Source organism: Crinia signifera, chromosome 2 (assembly GCF_055691185.1).
Source record: "Crinia signifera chromosome 2, ASM5569118v1, whole genome shotgun sequence".
NCBI classification, from domain to species: Eukaryota; Metazoa; Chordata; class Amphibia; order Anura; family Myobatrachidae; genus Crinia; species Crinia signifera.
The window spans coordinates 310,483,977-310,505,830 of record NC_139218.1 but is presented as its reverse complement, the minus strand read 5'-3'; the positions used below and the strand labels follow the sequence as shown (position 1 = coordinate 310,505,830).

The following is a 21,854-nucleotide window of genomic DNA, read 5'->3' as shown; positions in this document are numbered from 1 at the left end:
ACATACACATTTATTTATATTATGATCATGACGCTCCACTTCACAGTGAGCATTAAGCTCAGTGTATGATCTGTATGTTCCCTCATACTGTATGTTCCCTCCAGCCATGCCATGCAAACTACAGTCAACTCACAAACATGAGAAAAAAAACCTACAGCTTTCTCTGCATCCATTGCCTTTAGATGAAGTATTTCCCATGGGCATATGGTTACTTCTCTTTATCAAACAAAATACATCTAAAATCATTTCAACTGATGTCCTGAGACTCCGGCTTCTTATCCAAACTGCTCAGAGCCCAAAATATCTCATCTGCCATCACACAGTAGCATATGCACTTCTCTGCCACTTACATACACTACTGAACTGGCAGGGAGGGAGTCTACAAATCCATCTGTTGTCAGAAAACAAACTGAAGTTGCCAAAAACAACAGTTTGTATAAAAGAGAGAAAACCTAGCAATCTATCTACACTGCATGGGTCTTCAACCTGTGGCCCTCCAGATGTTGTGAAACTACATGTTCCAACATGCATTGCCACATTGTTTCCTGTAAGAGCATGCCAAAACTGTCAGGGGATGCAGGGACATGTAGTTCCACAACATCTGGAGGGCCACAGGTTGAAGACCTGTGATCTACAGTATATGCAGGTATGAGCCTTTAGGTCGACAGTCAGTAGGTCGACCACTATTGGTCGAAAGACATTCGATCAACACATGAAAAGGTTGACCTGGTCAAAAGGTCAACACAAGGAAAAATTGAACATGGAAAAGTTCGACATGCGACAAAGTTGACATGAGTATTTTTCACGTTTCTGGTGTCTATGTTGTCATATTATTTATCTATCTACAGTTTCTTATAACACAGACTATTCCGTTGCGCTTTACAATTGGAGACAACAGTGACTAAAAAAACTGGGTAGAAACAATCTGACAGAGGTATGAGCTTACAATCTAGACAACATACAAGCATACCGCTGCGCTCACCATGCTTCCGGCATGGTGCCCACTTTATTTTATTCTCCCTCTATGCCCACTGGAATGGTAACGTATGAACAAGTAGATTTAATTAAAAAAATGATGAAAACCCCATCAACCTGTTTCCATGTCAACATATTGTTTGTGCCAATCTTTTGACCATGTCAATCTACTAAATGTTAACCCTTTTCATGTGTCAACGTAATGACTTTAGACCAATAGTGGTCAACCAAATGACCGCATACCATATGTGCAGCATGAGCTGACTGGTGGTGTAGCGGTTCCAAGGAGGAAAACATGGTCACAAGAAGAAGCACGATGATATAGTTCATGATATTATTACCGTGCATATCATTCATTGAAATCGTATATAGTGTGTACCTAGTTTTAGGAACACTGTAAATAGAACATATACTATGGTAGAATAACAATTAATATCACACTTTCATTTTTAAACTTCTTGAATGAAATGGAAAATGCTGTGAATACAATTGAATTGTTTTTCTTCCATGTTGGAAGGACTGTGGCCTATGCAGAGTTGGACACAACAGAAAAACATGCCCCATCAGATACTTATCTTTAGTATAGGGTAGGTGCTCATCTGTACTGATAACAATGATCACTAGTAACACATCTGTCATACATGTGAAGATGGTCAGGTCACAAGATGCACACTGTATGACTGTACACATTTATTTTTGTGCACTTTCCTATGGAGCAGCATACTGTATGATGAATTTACTGCAGAATCTACATCACGCTCCAGGTCTCTACCTACTGCTACACTGATGCTATGCAGCATACATCACACCCATGCCAGAGGGACAAGCAAAGCTTCCACTACAATGGCCATTATAGGGCATCCCTCACCCTTACCAGCGGGACAAGGAAGGCTTTCTCTATAATGGCCATTATGTGACATGGTCTACATCACAAAACGTACCAGGAAAGACTAAAAGATCTTAATATGTATAATTTAGAGCAGAGAAGGGAAAGGGGGGACATTATACACCGAGTTATTACCTGGTAATGGGTTTTCCTCTACTCCACCATGGCAGCCCTCACTCATGGGTTTCTCCCTTCTGGGTAGTGCACTTGGAAAGGAAAGAAAGACACCAGCCCCCATAAAAGGACTCCTCCTCCTTCCTTCAGTGTCTTTAAATTCTCCAGCTAAAAAACATAACCGATTAGTACATAACATATACATAATAACAAGTGAGGGTCGGGAATATATGCTGCCATGGTGGAGTAGAGGAAAACCCATTACCAGGTAATAACTCGGTGTTTCCTCTACCTCCCCCATGGCAGCCCTCACTCATGGGTCGTACCCAAGCAGTACACCACACAGGGGGGGTTAATACTCACGTAACTGAAACATGAGCCTACTTCGGCTATAATAATTAAATAATAATTTTCCTTCAACTTCTTTCACAAGACTGCCGCGCTCAGGATTCTTCTCCCAAACTTGGCATCTGCTGATGACATCACATCGACTCTGTAATGCCTTGTGAAGGTATGCACCGACGACCATCCTGCCGCTTTGCAAAGTTCTAAAACTGAAGCGGATTCCTTCTCCGCCCAGGATGAGGCCACCGACCTTGTGGAGTGAGCTTTAAGTCCTTCCGGCGGTACCGCGCCTCTTATTTGGTACGCTTTTAAGATGCACTCTCTGATCCATCTTGATAGCGTTTGCTTGGACGCCGCCTGACCTTTTCTGTGCCCTTCCATCAGTATAAACAGATTCCTTGCTTGTCGCACTTTTGCTGACCTCTGTTTGTACACCGTCAGGGCCCTGACAACGTCCAACATATGAAGACGCTCCTCCTTGCTGTTCGACGGGTTGGAACAAAAGGATGGGAGCACAATTTCCTGATTTACATGAAATTCTGATGCTACTTTCGGCACAAACTGCGGATTTGTTCTTAAAGTTACTTTATCTTCATAGAAATTCAGATAAGGTTCATCTATCCATAGTGCCTGCAGCTCCGAGACTCTGCGGGCTGAAGTTATGGCCACCAGAAATAGCACTTTCCATGATAGTAACTTGAGTGGTATTTCATGTATTGGTTCAAAGGGGTCTTCCATGAGGACACCTAGTACTAGGTTTAAATCCCACGGTGGTAACGGACTTCTGACCCTTAGTTTCAGTCTTTTCACCGCTTGCATGAACCGGCGCACATCCCTGTTGCTTGCCACGTCCCAGTCTAGCATGGAAGCTAGCGCTGATATTTGCACCTTCAGGGTACTAGCTGAGAGGCCCATCTGGAGGCCTTTCTGTAGGAAGCTTAATATCGTCGCCACCAGTTTTGGGTCTTTCTGCTCGCTTCTTGCCCAGTACATGTATCTTTTCCACATTCGGTAGTATGTCTTCATTGTGGAATTTTTCCTGGCTTGGAGTAGCGTCCCGATAACTTCCTTATCAAATCCTTTTGCCTCTAATGCTTTGGTCTCAGTAACCAGGCCGTCAGGTTCCAAGACGGGGGTTGTGCCCTTGTTACTTGTCCCTGCGATAGCAAGTCTGGAATTGCTGGTAATCTCCATGGGCCGTCTATCGCCAGTCTGCACACTGTGCTGAACCACGGCCTCCTGGGCCAATATGGAAGAATCGTTATGACCTGTACGTTCTCCCTTTGAATTTTCTTTAGCAGTCTCGGGATTACCGGAATTGGAGGAAATACATATGCCGTATCCATGTCCCACACTGCTGTCAGGGCGTCGACTTGAGCGGCCTGGGGCTCCCGGAATCTTGAAAAGTAGACTGGTACTTTCCTGTTCACTTCTGTTGCCATCAAATCTACTTGTGGCCTGCCCCACTTTCTCGCTAAGCTGTCGAAGATTGTGCTGTTGAGGGCCCACTCGCCTGGCCAGCATTTCTCTCTGCTCAGCTGGTCTGCTATCACATTGTCTTTGCCTGCAAGGAATACTGCCGAGATGCCTACCACCCTGGTTTCTGCCCACTCGAGGATTTTGGAGAGCTGTTCTAGTAGTGCCCTGCTTTTCGTGCCCCCTTGACGATTTATATAGGACACCACTGCCTGATTGTCCGACCTTACGACCAGTTCTCTGCCCTGTGCTTGATCCTGGAAGTGAGCGCATGCCCGATACACCGCCTCCATCTCTCTCAGGTTGGAGTGGGATGCTTGCCATTCTCCCGACCAGTGGCCTTGAGCTATCTGGCCGGCACATGTTGCCCCCCAGCCGTACTGGCTGGCGTCTGTCGTGATCACCACCTGTTTTCTGGTGGCAAAGCTTCTTCCTTGTACTAGACGCTCCGTATCGGACCACCAATCCAAATCTTTCTTGGCGGCCTTTGACAGTGTTATCCGCTGACTCAATTCCTTGCTGTCTTTGTCCCATTGTAATAGGAAGCACGCCTGGAGCTTTCGCATGTGAAATCGGGACCATGGTATTGTTTCTAGGGCTGCTGACATGAGCCCCAAGGTTTCCATGCAATCCCGAGATGAGACCACTGTCCTCTTTCTCATCCATTCTATTTTTCCCAACAGCTTGTTTCTCCTGACTTCTGTCAGGGACACCTTCATGTCTCGAGTATTCAAGATTACTCCCAAATACTGAATTTTCTGAGTCGGGGCGAGATGACTTTTTTTCTCGTTTATGAGCCACCCATGGTATTTTAGGCAGTTTACTACTTCCGCCGTGTGCTGTATTAGAAGGTCCTCTGATTCTGCCACAATCAGGATGTCGTCCAGATAAGGGTACAACCTTATCCCCTTTCTTCTTAGCCATGCTATTATGACCACCAGCACCTTGGTAAACGTTCTGGGTGACGTTGCCAGTCCAAAGGGAAGCGCATTGAACTGATAGGTGACCCCTTGTACCCTGAACCTCAGAAACTTTCGATGTCCTTCGAAGATTGGGACATGAAGATAGGCGTCCTTGAGGTCTATTGAGGACATGAAGTCGTTTTGATTGAGATCCAGCATGACCGACTTTATTGACTCCATCCTGAACGACTTTATTCTTATGAATTTGTTCAGTCTGCGTAAATCTAGAATTGTCCGGAACCCTCCTGTGGCCTTCCTCACCACAAAGAATCGGGAGAACCATCCCTGAAACTGTTGCGGTTTTGCCACTACGCTGACTACCTCTTGGTCCAGCATTTCCTTCAAGCTGGATAACAGCGCTCTTCTCTCTTCCAAATCCTCTGGAATGGGAGACTGAACCAGGAAGTCGCCTGGTTTCCTTAAAAAGTCTATTTTGTAGCCTGAACGGACTACCTCTAGAACCCACTCGTCCGATGTGGATTCCTGCCAGGCGCTTTGGAACTTCAGCAACCTGGCTCCCACTTTTTGTGGGTTGGCGTCATTGAGGGTCTTTTTTGGAGGCAAACCTGCTCTCCTTGTTCCCTTGGCCTCGAAAATTGGCCCTGGAAACCCAAGATCCCCTTCTGTAAGGCCTTCCTGGCCTATAAGCCCGTGACTCTCTGAACTCCTGTTGATATCTATTGAACCTCGGGGGAGGTGTCTTCTTAGCCGCCTTGTCTTGGGGCAACCATACTGATTTTCCCCCTGAAATTTTGGACACCAAATCATCTAATTGTTTCCCAAAAAGATAGTCCCCTTGAAAAGGCATTGACAATAGTCTATTCTTAGACTGTACGTCCGCCGCCCAGGGCTTTAGCCAGAGCGCCCTTCTAGTGGCAGCCGCTGTAGCTCCAGCTCTAGCCGCCAGTCGCACAGAGTCCAATGATGCCTCGCATAGAAATTCAACGGCAAGTTGTACATCCTGCACCATTTTGAGCAGCTCAGACCTCTTGAGGCCATCCAGCATGTCACTTTCAAGTTGCTGGCACCATCCTCTCAACACTCTGGATGTCACGGCCATAGCCGCCGCTGGCTTTAAAGCGGTGCCTGCCACCAACTGTTGTTTCCTAAGACCCAACTCGATCTTTCTTTCCATTGGGTCTTTGAAAATATTGGCCTCCTCAAGAGGCAAAGTGGTTTTCCTGGACAACCTTGCTACTGCAGCGTCCACCTTCGGCGGTGCTTCCCAAGAGGCCACCTGCTGTTTATCAAACGGGTACATCTTGCTAACTCTGCTCGATGTCACAACCCGTCTATCTGGGTGTTTCCACTCCTCTGAAATCACTTCTTTCAGTGTATTGGACAGAGGAAACACTTTCCCTTTGCGTTTCTTGTCCTTAAACAACATTTCCTGAAGACTGAGATCCTCTTGCGGATCCTCAATATTTAAAGATTTATATATCAAATTGAGCAGATTATCGATCATGTCAGGGTTAACCTCAGCCTCCATCTTATCCTGGCTAGGCTCCTCATCCCCCTGATCCAGATCAAACTCTGGCACAACCGCACTGGTAGATTGCCGTACTGAATCATCAGTCCTCACTGGCAATAACATGCTTTCTCTTGGATGACTTTTTCTCCATATCCGCTTTAGCTACAAACTTCTCAGCTAACGCAGCAGTTAACATCTCCACCAAGCCTGCCATTTGAGCTGGCTGCAGTTGCTGGGGGGCCTTACAACCTTCACACAGTATGCCGACATGCTTTTGAGGTAACCCCTTTTCACATGCTGCACATTTATCCAAATGTGGCTTTCTATGTTTAGATCTGCTCTCCTTATCTTTGCTGGTCTCTGACCTAAAACCAAAAAAAAGTTTACTAAATAAGCTAGCCAAAACTAACCCTAACCAGGTGGACACATACAGCACTGATTTCTTACCCTGACTTCCTTTTATTACGTTCTTCCTCCATGGCAGCAGCGCACAGTCACTGAAAACAGAACTCCCTGACAATCTGCCAGAAAAACAATACTAGTAAATTCACCGCTATTGAACACCTATTGCCAATAGTCCCACTGTGAGGCAGCGTGCGCCACCGGCGCCTTACCCGGTTGTTTGCGAGACCTCAGATCCTGTGGCGATACCCGCGCTGACTCCCCTGGTCCCGCTGCAGGCGCCGGCTAATGTACGCTTCCGCTCGCGGCGGAAACGCGTCACTCGCCGGCGCCGCGTCACGCTGCCCGGCGCTGCTGCCGACGTCCGCCCGCTCTGTGCAACGCACGCGGGCCAGGTAGTGACGCGGCAACGCTATCCCGCGCCGCCTATACGCATCACTCCTGCGGACGCCACCGCCTGTAGCTGCCCCCGGGGGGGACCGCATGCGGCCACGAATTCCGTCTCCCTAAGCCAACAGGGAGACCTGGTCTTCTGCAGGGGGTAAGAACCGCCGCAGAGACCTGTCTGGAAGTCTCTTTAGGTAAGCCCGTGTCCACCTCCTATACCTGCACTTACCCGGAAAGGAAAAAAAGACACTGAAGGAAGGAGGAGGAGTCCTTTTATGGGGGCTGGTGTCTTTCTTTCCTTTCCAAGTGCACTACCCAGAAGGGAGAAACCCATGAGTGAGGGCTGCCATGGGGGAGGTAGAGGAAAGAAACGTTCAAATATATCCAGGGTTTTAACAAGGTACAGGTGGGAGACATTCTTCACAGGAAGAGGAGCAGCAGAACACGAGGACATGCACTGAAACTAGAGGGAGGAAGATTCAGGGGAAATGTGAGGAAGAATTACTTCACAGAAAGAGTAGTAGATAAGTGGAATAGGCTCCCATCAGAGGTGGTACAGGCAAATACAGTAGTGTATGGTTTGAGGTAGCAGGTTTAAAAAAAGGGGCAGACTAGATGGGCCAAGTGGTTCTTATCTGCCGTCAAATTCTATGTTTCTATGCGGGGAGGACATGTTTTTTTATACACTGTTACTTACATCCTCGCCACTTTATTCATTATATGTATGAATAAAGTAGCATTACTGCCTCACAGCACTGAGGTCATGGGTCCGATTCCTGTGTGAAGTTTGTATATTCCCCCCGTACTTGCGTGGGTTTCCTCCGGGTACTCCAATTTCCTCCCACAATCCAAAAATATACTGGTAGGTTAATTGGCTCCCAACAAATTAACCCTAGAATATCTGTGTGTGCGTACATGTGCTAGGGAATATAGATTGTAAGCTCAGCTGGGGCAGGGCCTAATGTGAATGTTGAAAATATTCTCTGTAATGTGCTGCGGAATATGTATGCGCCATAAAAGAAACAATAAATAAATATTTTACAGTGAAGATTACATACTGTTCCAGGTGGTATATGCGGATTACACTCTGATATGCAGCAGAAATTTACATTATCCATAGAAGGGTGTGCACTGTACAGTATATGTATGAAAAAAAGCACAGCATCCATTTACTCCTCCATTCCAACACCAAGAAGTGCACTTTGTTAATAAAGAAATTAGACATTTATTACAATAAGAATTATGACTAAAGCACAACTGCTTTAATAGAACTAAAAGTACTGTAACACTAGTGGGAAAGTGCATTATCTACACATATATATACTGTAGGTCAGACATGTACAAAAGAGTTTGTACAGAATAGTGTTCATATACTTTTCCCAGAATTCCTTGGCAAATCTGTATACTACAAACCCACAAATACTGCATAATACAAGGAATTCCCAAAATGTATTGTGTGAATTTTTGGAAATTTCCACACACATTTATTTTATGTATGCGTTATATTTAGTGGATGTCCTCTCAGGAAATTTTTTATTGCTAATTAAAAAAGGTAGATTTTAATCATTATTTTTTAAGAGAGCACCGCACAAGGAGTTCAGCTTTCTGGTTTACCTTTGTAGATTTCCCCTTGTGTGTATAGTTATGCATATGGCCCGTATGAATTGCAGTATTTTTCAAATATATATTGGGGTGTATTCAATGCTTTAGCGAGCTGTGACAGCGAGCAGTGCTGCCTGCTCGCTGTCACAGCTAGCAGGGTCAGTATTCATCTGACCCCTTGAACCCAACATTTCCCTTTTGTTGTTTTTTTTTGGGCGAGGGGGAAACTGCATATGCAGCCACCAAAACAGCGAGGCTCGCTGCTAAATGTAGGAGGCTCCCTGCATTAGCTGCGAGCCTCACTGTTTGCGGGAATCCTCGCTGTCCCCGGCGCGTTGAATAGGGTGAGTGTCCGGCACGGTGAGGATAGCTTGTTTTCGGCAATCCCGGCCAGTTAAACCCCTCTTTGGCCACATTGAATCCGGCCAATTGTGTACATATTGCACACATTTATTTTTATTATGATCCATGGCATCATTAACCAAACATGAAACAAATTAGTATTATTATTATTTAGCATTGCAGCAGAAAGTTTACAGGGTTTAGGTGATTGCCATATATTTCATAAACAGCATCTTACCGTGAAGCTGTTGTTGACATTTTTAGTACTTGACTCTGCTACACTGGCATCGGACAGGTCAACCTCGTCAAATATTAGAGACTAAGGAGAGGAAAAAAAAAGGCATGTTAGCTTTATCATGTCATAATTAGCTTTACAGTAGTCCTTATCCAGCCCACACATGATGCAATCTCAGTTAATTGTCACAAGTAGGTGTTCCCAAAGACAGCATTATAGGAGACTGCCCATTACAGAGATCAGTAAGATCCTCATTAGGAATGCCCAAAGGCAAATATAGGGGTCAAGTTGCTCCTAGGCACAACATTATAGGTTACCCCCATCATGTCACTGCCCTCCTCATGTTAGGTCTTCCCGATTACCAAAGCAACACTTTCCCCCCTTACTGCTTAATGTGTTGTGTGTAACTTTTTTCTTTCTTTATAAGTTTACACATTTTTGTTTGTGGATAATGTGATGTTATTGGGTGATTTTGTGCCTGTGTTGTATGTGAAATAGGGACTGTAGATTAGAGCTATATTGGACCCTCTGAAAGGATCACCACTTAGCGTAGAGTGACAGGAGTTGAAACCAACTGTCATTCCAATGTGGTTATATAATTTCTATCACTCATTAGCGTGACAGTCACCGTATTAACATTTATAATGTTGACAGCATGATTTCCTTTTTTTTTTAAAGACTAAAAAGCTGTTGAAACAATTTAGCCAAAAACACATGAACCAGCGAGTAATTTTCTTGATCCACATCTTCTTTGACCATCCCAGAATTTTCGACAATTAATTGAATAGGTTGAACGGAAACCTGACCTGATAACGGGGAAAAGTGCAGTTTGTATTGACTGTTGAAAAATTCGATACCCCCATGTCAATATCAAAAATATTCAACATTCTGGCTTGCCTGCCAACTGGCAGACAGATAGGAACACAGACAGATATTCAACAAATTCAATATCTGGTCCCTTTATCCGACTGTCGGAATAGTCAAAAACAGCTGCCTATTGTCGAAAAACAGCAGTGGATTCGCCAATCCAGGGGCAGTTTCTGACAATGCAGATTTGACTGCAAAGAAGACAAATCTGCATGAGTGGAGTCCCGGACAAAAATGGCCGGGATTGAATACGGATTTGAAATATTGGCCAATATTGAATAAACCACATAAATATTAGTAGTACTTTGAGAAATGTGAAAAACCTTCACCTAGTAGTTATCCACTCATCTTTGCTATTTAGGTTCAATAAAGTCACCACAATGCATGTGTGTGTTTTGGGTTGAATGGAGAAACATTTATTTCTACCTAACCAAAAAGACTAGTTAGACACATTGAGATCACATCGATGGTGTTTTTAAAAATAATTTCCTCAAGTTTTAACATAAATTATAACTTTTACAAAATGTCCTGTACATGACAGTGGAAATGCCCTATAGCTAAACAGACAAAAAACATCCCTTTTTGCTGTTGTGAGGTCAAATTAAAATTCCGTCCTATTCTATTACAGTGCAGATTTTTCGACTAGTCGAAAAATTAGCACGGTTGAAAAAAAAACATATGGATTGGCAAATAACTCTTCGTAAACACATGGACCTGTGAATTACTCGACAATCCATATATTTTAGGTGAAATTGCAGTAGTTTTCACCCGGTTTATAGTAATTTGTCACCAATGCCAATTCAACCCCCCCAAAGGAAGTGAATTTGTAGCCTGAAAATTGGACATAGAAAACGGACTAAAAACTTCTTTAACAATGTGCATCGAAAAAGTCCAGGTCCCCCCCTCCCCTTAGAAAAACTGACATGTCTCAGTGTGAGATTGATCTTGGATGAAAGCATTCAAACATACGGTGGCAGGAAACAGCATTGATCAAGCATGAAGTAAAAGGTTTTGGAACTACACCGACAAGTGAGGACAATATATAATAAGCATAACCAACATCTGTGTTGGTAAAGAAAGTCGTACTGTAGACTGCATCATGTATGTAAAAAATTGCTGTCAAAATTACTGCATAAACCTAAATATTCCTAATAATATCAGAGACAATTGAAACTTTTATCGTACTTGTTTTAGTTCTGTTGCTTATTTAGAAAACAAACATTAAGAAATGGTGATTTGACAAATGTAAAATGTAGTTGTCCTAAATACATTTGGGGGTAAAGAGTGGATTTGCATGGTATAAAATTACAGCTCTAGATTTACATTTTTACGGATTACACAATTCTGCATAGACACATAGTAAAAGCCTGCTTAAACTACCTTATTTGGTTTAATATTGGAAAACAGTTAAACTGAAATTGAGCTCTACAGTGCTCTTTGACGTCAAACAGCGAGAATAAAAATAGTGTGGGTTTCTGCCTCAAATGAAAAAAAACAGTATGTCCCTGTACTGTGTGTGGTAATCTGGAATTGTGCTGCCAAAATAACATTTCCCATAGGAGTTGCATAAAAAGATACTAAAATAAGAAATTCAGAAAAATGTGTGGCTTCTCTAGTCCCCCAGTGCTGGGACCAATCTGACCTGGAATGCTCAGAGTATATTTGTGGAGACTGCATTCTACCAGCTAAATCATATCACACTGTAGAACATTTACCATAGCTTAGAGGAAATCACCAAGTCACAAGAGAGTTAATTTGCCATCTGCACAAATCGTGTTATTGCTATATAACTTCAGAAGACTTTTGCAAAGACAATGGTGTCACTTCGGAATCAACGTTTTTCTCATGTATTTTAGATCAGTAAAAACTAAGAACTTTGATGTATATTAAAAGGGATTTCCAACTGAAAAACAATTTACTTCAATTCTTCCCAGTAATGGTATTGTGTTAGGAGGTCCAAAATATGGCTAGCCCTAGACAAAAAGTTGATGTAGAATAGAAAAGGTTTTTCATTTCATCCGCTATTAAAATTCTTTCTTGCTTTCCATAGGGGGACACTGGAGTACTGCAGGGTATATGAGGTGGCATGGAACGCCTTTGGCGTGTTCATAAAATAACCCAAAAGCTATGGGTCCTTGCCCTTGATATCCCAATTGGCCAAAGGCACTTAGGCTGTTAACATTGCCTCCTATTGTATAATGTCCTTTGGCTAAGGAACTTAAGTATAGTACTAACATGACACTTAAAACAGAAAAAAGGAAGAAGAAAAAGTGAGGGAAGAAGTACAGTGTCCATGGAAATCAAAGAAAAGGATTTAACAGTAAGTTTTTTCTCATTCCATGGGGTTGGGATCGTTTAGTCGACCATAACTAGGTCGACAAGCATTGGGTCGACACCATTATGTTGACATGCAGCAAGGTCGACATGGGTCAATGTCGACATGGATCTAGGTTGACATGACATTAGGTCGACACTAGCGTTAAATTGACATGGGCTAGGTCGACATGGGGTTTTTCACTCTTTTTTTCCACTCGAATTTCGACATAGTCGACATGGACACAGTTTGAAGTGCAACGCATCCCCTCGCATCGCTCGCTTCATTCGTGATTCTTCAGACATGGTGGCTCGCTACGCTCGGCACACAATTTTATTCTCCCACCATGCCCTAGTCTATGGTAGGGAATGAAATACCGCCTGTTGGCACATGTCGGCTCAAAAAAAAAACAGAAAAAAAAACCATGTCGACCTTTTGACTTTCGATCTAGCCCATGTCGACCTAATGACCGTATCCCATTCCATGGCAGACACTGGAGAATTCCAGGGACATTTCAAAGATGTTCTCATGGGAGGGAACCTATTGAGCTTCACTGAATTCCTGAACAAAGACATGTCAAAAACAGACTTTTGTCAGTGTGTGTACTGGAGATTAGGTGGCCACTTTACAACACTGTCCAGCATAAAACCCATGTCTTACTACCCACTGACCCAGCAGAGTGTGCTGCAAGCGTGTAGTATACGTAACTACCTTTTGGATTACACATCTAAACATCATTTTTTATAGGTTTTTTTATAATTATAAAGAACAAAAAGATCACCTGAGCAACAAAGCTCTTTTTAGTTCTCTGAACATAAACCTTTAAATCTCTTGCAATGTCTAACGTGTTTAGGAGTCTCCGGAGTCTACGGGGGGTATTCAATCTTCGGGTCACGGCAGACGAGCTTGCTCGCCTGCCGTGACCCAGTCCCGTTCTCTGTCAGCTCGACCGAGAACATGCAGGCGGGATTCAATGTCCCGCCTGCTGCGGGACGAGAAGGGGGCGTGGCCGCGAGTTGCGGCCGGGAAGTGACGAGATGCAGCCGGCAGCTCGTCACTTCCGGCTGTTCTCGGCAGAACGAGCCCGACAGCAAGAGATGTCTGGCTCATTCTGCCAGGAAACCCTGTTTAATGCTGTCGGGGAAGACAGCATTGAATAGGGCCCGTCGAGCATCTCCCCCACGGGAGATGCTCGACGGCGATTGAATATCCCCCTACATCTGACTGGACCTCATGGTTCAGGAGGAAATGGGACAGAAACTTAGACTGGATTTAGGAATATAGTCAGACAGTAATATAAGTGGAGTTCGAAATTTCACAATTTGGAAATAGTATTAAATAGGAAGGCTTCCTTCTGTTTATAACTCCTGTGGAGGTGCTCCCATGAGAGTGATACATGGTTAAAAGTTGTGGGAGACAAAGAACTATTTGTTAGAGCACGCTTTATTTTCAGATTTGAATACAATAAAAGATAAAACAATAATGTACACAAGTGTGGATTGTCATACAATGATATCCAGTGCAATCTGAAGTTGGCTAATGTATCTAATGTATAGTATTCAAGGTAAAGTCAATTTATTACCTTGTAATAAGTAGTACCCTCGATCAATTAGTATACTTGGAGTAAGGTTTAAGACATAACTTAATAACATCCGTTAAAATTCACAAAAAAGCTCAAATATATAGACATTGTTTCATCTTTATTTTATTCAAATAAAAGATTTATACAACTGAAAATAAAGAATGCCCCAACAAAAAGTGATTTCTCTTTCACAACTAGATTGGAGTGATGGTTTAGTCATGAGGACAGGAAAACTAGGAAAGGAGAAGGATATTAGAGTTCTCCTAGTTTGGTAACCCACCTACCAATACATTCCTATAAGGAAAACCATCTTTAATTTCAGAAACTTTAAATACAATTTCTCTTTAGTTTCAAACACTGAATATTGTACAGCCTTGGTGAACCAAGTTGAAAACACACAGGACCACAGGTGGATTAAAAAAAGACTAAGTGTACATTACCCCCTGAACTGATGAAATGAGCATGCTTGGTTACTCTCTTGGAGGCAAAGGAACAATAGCATGAGCTACAAATCTTTGTAGCTGATGAATGCAAAAATAAAGTTGGTCTAACTACTGACAAGGCAATTATTTTCTCAAGAACAAGTCCAAAAAAGGAAATTCATACAAAGTGACTCTAGTGTGTTCTTTGACTCCGTCATCATGCCAGTAACAAAGCCAATAGAGTTCAGCATGAAACTACACCAGTGACAGACAGTCTGGCAGACACTAGGCCAGTGTCAGTTGTGCTCAAAATAAAACAGATGATCCCAGAATAGGACTATATAAATAATTAAATATGGCTAATTTTGGTTTACCAGAACACAAGTCTTTGAAGAGATCCTCTCACCTCTAGGCTGTCACATTTATAAATGCTGATCTAAGGATAAGTCTAATAGATGAAGCGGCTGAATTGAAGGGAGAATACCTGTGAATTGAAGGATTTTCTCATTCATAGTAGACTTCAAACCCACATTGGGAAGCAGAATAGTAGTGGTCTTAATATGAAAGGCAATTGGAGTGTTTACAGGATGAGGAGATCAACCTGTAACTATGTTTGGCTGGGAGTGGAAAAAAATAATTGAATATTTTGAAAATCTGACATATTTGGTTGGCTTGCATCACATTTGTCAAAAATGCATGGAGAAAAGAAAAGCAGGTGTTTATTTTCCTTCTGGAGACAAGTCAGAACAAGCTAGCATGCTACGTGTTATATTAAGGACCTTTATGGCTACCTTTATAAATTCTTCTACCCAATAGTATTAATGTGAATGTGCTCAACTATAGAGGATGGTTAAGGTCAGAGTCATGAGAAAAATAGCAAACCTCAGATGAAGTTCTGACTGGGTTGTGTTCAGGCAGCCATTTTAGCCTCATTTTGTAGGATTACCCTGGGTGGAATAGAGTAGAAGAAATTACATAGAATTGGTGATTTCAGTGTAGAGGTCCATGTATTTTTCATCCCTACCTTTAAGTGCACCAGATGAGGCAGCCATGGTGGGCGCACTACAAAGACTGTAAGAGGCGAGCCATACAAGGGCCCAATGCATATATTGGAAAGCAAATACTTGTGTAGTAGCATGATACCCTACACAGAAGCACATCCTGTTCGCAGAGAAACCATCTGAGGCAACCAGCTTGGTGCACTGCATAGGTCAGCGCTGACAGGGTGTGCAAACTGCGGAGGTACACATTACCGGAATAGCACATGGTGGGGTAGATGTATGCACCTTTGCAGGGGACTGACGACAGGGAAATATTTAGAAATAATTTTGGTACTTGTGTATTATCACGGCGCCCCCGAGTTCCATCGCAGGGCATTGTACGATGGGATCGATTTCACCCGATTTTTAATTGTACAGGCACCCAGATGCCTTATTACCATGTTAAATGCCCCCCCAAACCCGATTTTAAATTTTATACCCACCCTCATGGGTCATGAGTATGTGAAATGCCCCCCATTGTTAACGCCACCCCACTATGAACGCCAACCCGAAGAGTGGCGAGCGCAGCGAGCCTGCGAGGGGAGGCGGTACACGTCCTCCGACCTTTTCATACCCCCACTATCCACGCAGCGCCACTGTGCCCGAAGTGTGGCGAGCCCCGCGAGGGGACGCGTATACCTGTGAAGTAATGCGCGTCCCCTCGCCACGCTTTGGGCTCGGTGGCTCGCTGCGCTCACCACACTTTATAAAATCAACTACACGCCAAAGTGGATAGTGGGGGTATGAAAAGGTCGGAGGACGCGTACCGCCGCCCCTCGCGGGCTCACTACGCTTCGGGTTGGCGTTCATAGTGGGGGGCAGTTAACAATGTGGGGGCATTTAACATATTTATTACCCATCAGGGTGGGTATACAATTAAAAATCGGGTCTGGGGGTGCCATTTAACATGGGACTCAATAGCAAATTGTGTCGCATCGCATGCCATTGTAATGGCATGCGATGTGACCCAATTTTAAAATTGTATACTCAGCCCGGAAAAAAGGCTGAAATCGGGTCCATTGCATACCTTAATTAGTGGTATGCGATGCGATGGGCGCCGTGATAATACACAAGTACCATCATTTTCATAGAGTCATAAATGTCCTGGTCTCATGAGAGAATTACAGGTGGTTATGAGATAAGTGAGCTGGTGTTTTTACAACCTGGTTGTGTATGATTGGTCCAGAATTTTCTATAAAGTACTAAAATTACTATTCATTTAGCACAATGGGTTAAACCCTTAACCCATCTAGATTCACTGGGTATATTAGAACATGAAGGACAGTAAAGGACAAGCCGGGGTTCCTTATTAGCAGCCAATTGCTTGGTAAACTCTAACATGGCTGAGGTAATTAAATGAACCCAGGCTGGGTTTGCTGTATTGGGTGCAGCAACAACTGACAAACCAGGAGCATGACTTAAGCCTCACAAAGGGTCAACTGGTTTAACCTGTTACAAAAATTATTGGTAGTTGTGTATTATCTGGGCGCCCGATTTTTTCATTGCATGCCACTACTTAAGGCACGCAATGCAATTTTTCATTGTAAAGACCAGATTTTTAATTGTATAGTCACCCATGGGTGATTTCATACCCCCACTATCCAACTACGCATGGAGTTGATTTTATATAGTGTGGCAAGCCCCGTGAAGAGACGCGGATTACTTTACATGTATTCTGCGTCCGCTCGCCACACTTCGGGCTCGGTGGCTCGCCACACTATATAAAATTAACTCCATGCATAGTTGGATAGTGGGGGTATGAAATCACCAATGGGTGACTATACAATTAAAAATCTGGTCTTTACAATGAAAAATCACATTGCATTGCATGCCTTAAGTAGTGCGATGCGATGCAATACAATGAAAAAATCGGGCGCCCAGATATTACACAAGAACCAAATTTTTTTAACTAGTAGAATGGTTTTATGTGGCATCGCCTTTACACTATCTAATTTTTTTGTAACCGTTATTAAAAAAAATAAAAAAAAAAATACTAAAATGGGATTATTTTCTGTGCAAATTCAATTTCAAGTCCAAGACTAAAAGTATAAAGAGGGATGATACACTGAAGTCAAGAAAGAAGCCAATGCTCAGAAGGTGCTGTCCGCTGTGTTGGAGAGTACAGCTGCCAGTTTGTGAAGGAAAGATTTTTGAAGGTGTAATCCTTACTTTGGACACACAGCAATAATGGTAGGTTTTCTGCAGGGATGTATCCCATAGTCAAATCAATTTTAGATGCTGTTGGACAGTCCCATGAGCTTTTAGAATTAAGTATCGTGAGGAATATTATAAACTTTAACCATCGATGTGGACAACTGACCTTGGCACTTTGACCTGAGACCCCTACCTAATGGGTGCAGACAGACTGCCACTTAAAAAGGATCTCTCTGCTCCTCAGGTGCTTACACAATGGAGAAGGACACACAGTTAAAACAACCTCAAGCAAGGGAAGAAGAAGCAAAAGCATGTGGATGCAGAACCCTTAGAAAAGCAGATGAAGGAGTAAGAGTGATTGCAAATGAATGAAACTTATACATAACACAAGACTAGGGGGCTCATTTATCATTTCATATAATGATCCCTCCTGTCTACTGAGCTTGTGGGTTGATTTTAGCTATATAGACAAGGACCCGTATGTTTAGCGGATCCCAATTACATCACTGAATGATATTGTGTACTGATATGGTTCAGTTTGTAAACACAATTTGACCACCTGTGGCTGATGTTGTTAAATGCACCATCCGCAGCCATAATCATGTAGTATGTATGGGCCTTTAGACAGGAATGAGGAAAATAAAAATGAAGACATTTTTATTTATTTTTCACTTACAATGCAGCTTTTGTGAGAGGCTAGACAAGGACATCATCTTTTTAGCATCTGCATTTAATCATGGGCATTTTAAAATGTTGTATTTTAAACCACCTTTGCGTACCCAAATGGGATCCAGAATGCTTTTTCTTCGGGGGCAGGGGTACTATATAAATGGTTGGTTAACTTATGTATGTAGCAGGCACACTAAAAACAAGATACAGGGTTGCCGCTTTTTCCTGTCCTGTTTTCAGAAAAGTACCTTCTACAGTATGTAAAAGTGTTAAGGTGGTCATAAACAGGTCTAACATGTCTAACATGTCTAAAGTGCAAGGCCAACCCAATTTTTCTTGAACTCTCTTGGCAGCTCCCCGGGAGGAGTTCCATACGATTTGGCATTTGATGCGCCATTTTTGCATTTATCATATGTAAAAAAAAAGACTCACAGCCAATCAGCGGCAGTCTATTGATTTGAATGGGAGATTTGAAACCTCCTGCCCGCCGACACCTCAGCCTGTTCCCTTCCAGCCTCTCTCTCAGGCTGCCAGCGGGAGGGGGAGAATTGGGGGGTCTCAGGGGTGCATAGCCCTTCCGATGCTGCTGTCTGTCAGACTGACATGACAGAAAGCAGCCGGCAGCAGATCGAGGAGAGCCCTCTCCTGGCCGGTGATTCTCCGCTCTGCAGACTATAGGTGTTTGCCAGCGGTGTGGCCCTGATCGGATGCACTACATTGCTGGTGCTAAAAAGGCACCCGCAAAGTGCCACGGATGGGTTCAAGTATGATATATCTTATGTACTGCATTAGAATCCCTTTCCCCAATACAGACAGCATCACTTTATTTTCCCATCACACATTTCTACAGCGGAGAGCAGGGTAGGAAGGATAGTAGAGGATTAGAAGCATAACTGCTTGCAGTGTATAAACATACAGGGGTGAATTCAATGCCTATGGCCAGCTGTGATGGCGAGCGTTGCCGATACCTCACTGTCACAGCTCGTGGTCAGTATTCAACTGACCCCCCTGCACTCGCCAGTTCCACCTCGCTGGAGTCTTCCAGCGAGGTGAAAACAGCGAGAGCGGTCATCAAAATGGTGATGGTCTGGCTCGCTGCATATAACCTCGAAGAGGATGGCAGCGAGGAATCCCTCAGAACATTGAATCGGGTGAGCGACCGGTGAGGGGGATAGATGGAGAGGATGGCTTGTTTCAATCCTCGCAGAAAACAAGCAGAAACCCACTCACCGGCGGCATTGAATACCACTCACAGTGTAAAAAAAAATGTCTTTACCCAAGAATTTAACGGAATCTATTTATAAAATGTATACATTAAATATTGAATGTATGCATTTAGGTCAGTTTCCCTTAAATATGTTTTCCTCAGTTTCCCTTCAAAAACATTAAGTACCAGTGTTTATTGAAATTAAAGGCAATATGAACAAATAACAAGGTTATTAGAGCAGCAAAAATACTGCCCCACAGGAAACAATGTTATTTACACTGCCCTTATCTTAGAGCACTAAGTTCTGCAAAAGTCATTTTTAAAAGACTTTAAAGTGCAAGTAAAAGTCCACAAGCCCACTGAAGCGGAATGTGCAAGAGATGTGTTATGAGCAATTTAAATGTTGGAGATATTGCACAGTCTAGATCTCCCATACACACAGAGATTTGTGCTGAGCGATTTAGTATCATATAGGAGATTTTTGTTAATAATAATAATAATAAAAAATATTAATAAATTAATCATTTAAGTAATGGGTTGGTATTACATGAGGTAGATCACTCATATCGCTTCTTATCACTGGGCGATTTGCAGTCTCTTGCTAAGCGATCTGACTCAATTTTAGACCTGTAAGCTTATCAATAGTGGAGAAATTATTTGAGGGAATTTTAGGGGATGGTTTTCAATAACACAATAGGGCAGTGTATTCAATGCTCCCAATTCACCGTTTTTTTGGGGGGCGAATCGGGGTTTTCACTTCTGAAAATCTGATTCACCCTATTCAATGTTCACTGTTCGCCGAAAGCGAAAAGTGAATGCCGGACAGTTCTTTTTATGCTCACTGCAATTCGCTGGTGTATTTAAATGGGGTTTTCACTGGGATTCGCCGAGCTTAACTACTTAATCCTAGGATGGAGAACTGCTTTCAGCATGATTTTCGCCATGATTCACCATTTTGCATTGAACATCTTTTTAAGGTGGACTTTTTAAGTGATCTTTTAAAATAAAGGTTTTTTTTTTTTTTTTTGGTGTCAAATAAATCAGAAATTTTAATCTGTGAATTTTTAATCTATATATTTTTTTTTACACATTTGCCAGCAGGGGGCCGGGAGACGCTCAAATATTCACTTCACACTGGTCCCGCTCATTACATAATGCGCGAGCGGCTCCCTCCACCACCCCTGCCAGCTCTCGGGGGAGCTTGTGCTGCCTGTGTCCCTGGGAGCACTCCTAGCCCCCCCCCCTCCCCCCACACATTCTGGGGCAGGCAGGGAGACTTCCATCTTTCTGCCTGCCGCCATCCCCTGGCTCCCTGCAGCATTCGCCGCAGGGGTTAAAATTCACCATCAGCGAGACCCTGCAACATTGAATAGGGAGACAAGGAGGACTGGCAGCGAATGCTCCAGCCCTCCAGAACGCGGCGAATGTGCAACATGATTCACTGCACATACCGAAAAAAGAGCATTGAATACTGCCCGAAGAGATGCATAGTATAATCAGTAAAAAACAAAAAGGGTTTGTAAAAAATAAAAATCGCTTGTGCCAAAAAAACCTAATAAGCTTTTACAAGGAAGTCAGCAAGGACCTAGATAATGGAAATGCCGTAGACGTGGTCTTTTCTAGATTTTTCAAAGGCTTTTGATTCTATGCCACATAAGAGGTTGATCAATAAAATAGAGGAATAGGGTTAAAAATTTGTAGATGGGTAAGAAACTGGCTAGAGTATAGAGGACAAAAAGTGGTTGTAAACGGTGCAGTTTCAGGATGGATACCAGTACTAAGAGGAGTACCACAGAGTTCGGTACTTGGGCCACTTTTATTTAACCTACTTATTAACAATATAAAGGTGGGATTACTCAGGAAAGTTTCCATCTTTGTGGATGGAAAAAACTGAGCAGGGTGATTAGAAGGATGTCTCCACGATTCAGAACGATCTAAATAAACTAGATGAGGGGGCGAAAAAAAATGGAAAACTGGAGGTTCAATGTTGACACAAGCAAGGTTATGCATCCTGGGAGAAACAACCAGTGTGTGAGTTATAATCTAAGCGGGTGGCTATGGCTAAATCAGAATTGGAAAAGGATCTAGAAGTCCAAATAGACAAACTAGGGTGTAGTGCTCAGTGTCCTGCAGCAGCACAAATATGGCCAACAGGATCCTAGCCTGAATAAAAAGGGGAATGGAGGCTAGGGACTTAAATGTAATTATGTTACTTTACAAGGCATTGGTCAGAACGCATCTGGAATTTGCAGTGCAATTCTGGGCTCCGCAGTACAAAAAGGACATCATAGAACTGGGAAAAGTCCAAAGAAGAGCAACCAAGCTAATAAAGGGGTTGGAGAAATTAATCTATGAAGACAGATTGGACAAATTGGGATTGTTTAGGGTGGAAGAGAGACATT

At 43.1% G+C, this 21,854-nt stretch overlaps 1 protein-coding gene across 5 annotated transcripts in view; it reads right to left on the bottom strand.

Annotated features, from left to right (window-relative positions):
• The window catches only part of DGKH (diacylglycerol kinase eta), a 248,423-nt gene that overhangs the window by 110,111 nt on the left and 116,458 nt on the right, over nucleotides 1-21,854 (bottom strand). For all 5 annotated transcript variants that reach the window (XM_083168927.1, XM_083168928.1, XM_083168926.1 and 2 more), the window contains one exon: nucleotides 9,201-9,281. In XM_083168927.1, coding sequence (XP_083025053.1) covers nucleotides 9,201-9,281 — 81 coding nt within the window. The remainder of the gene's footprint in view (nucleotides 1-9,200; nucleotides 9,282-21,854) is intronic.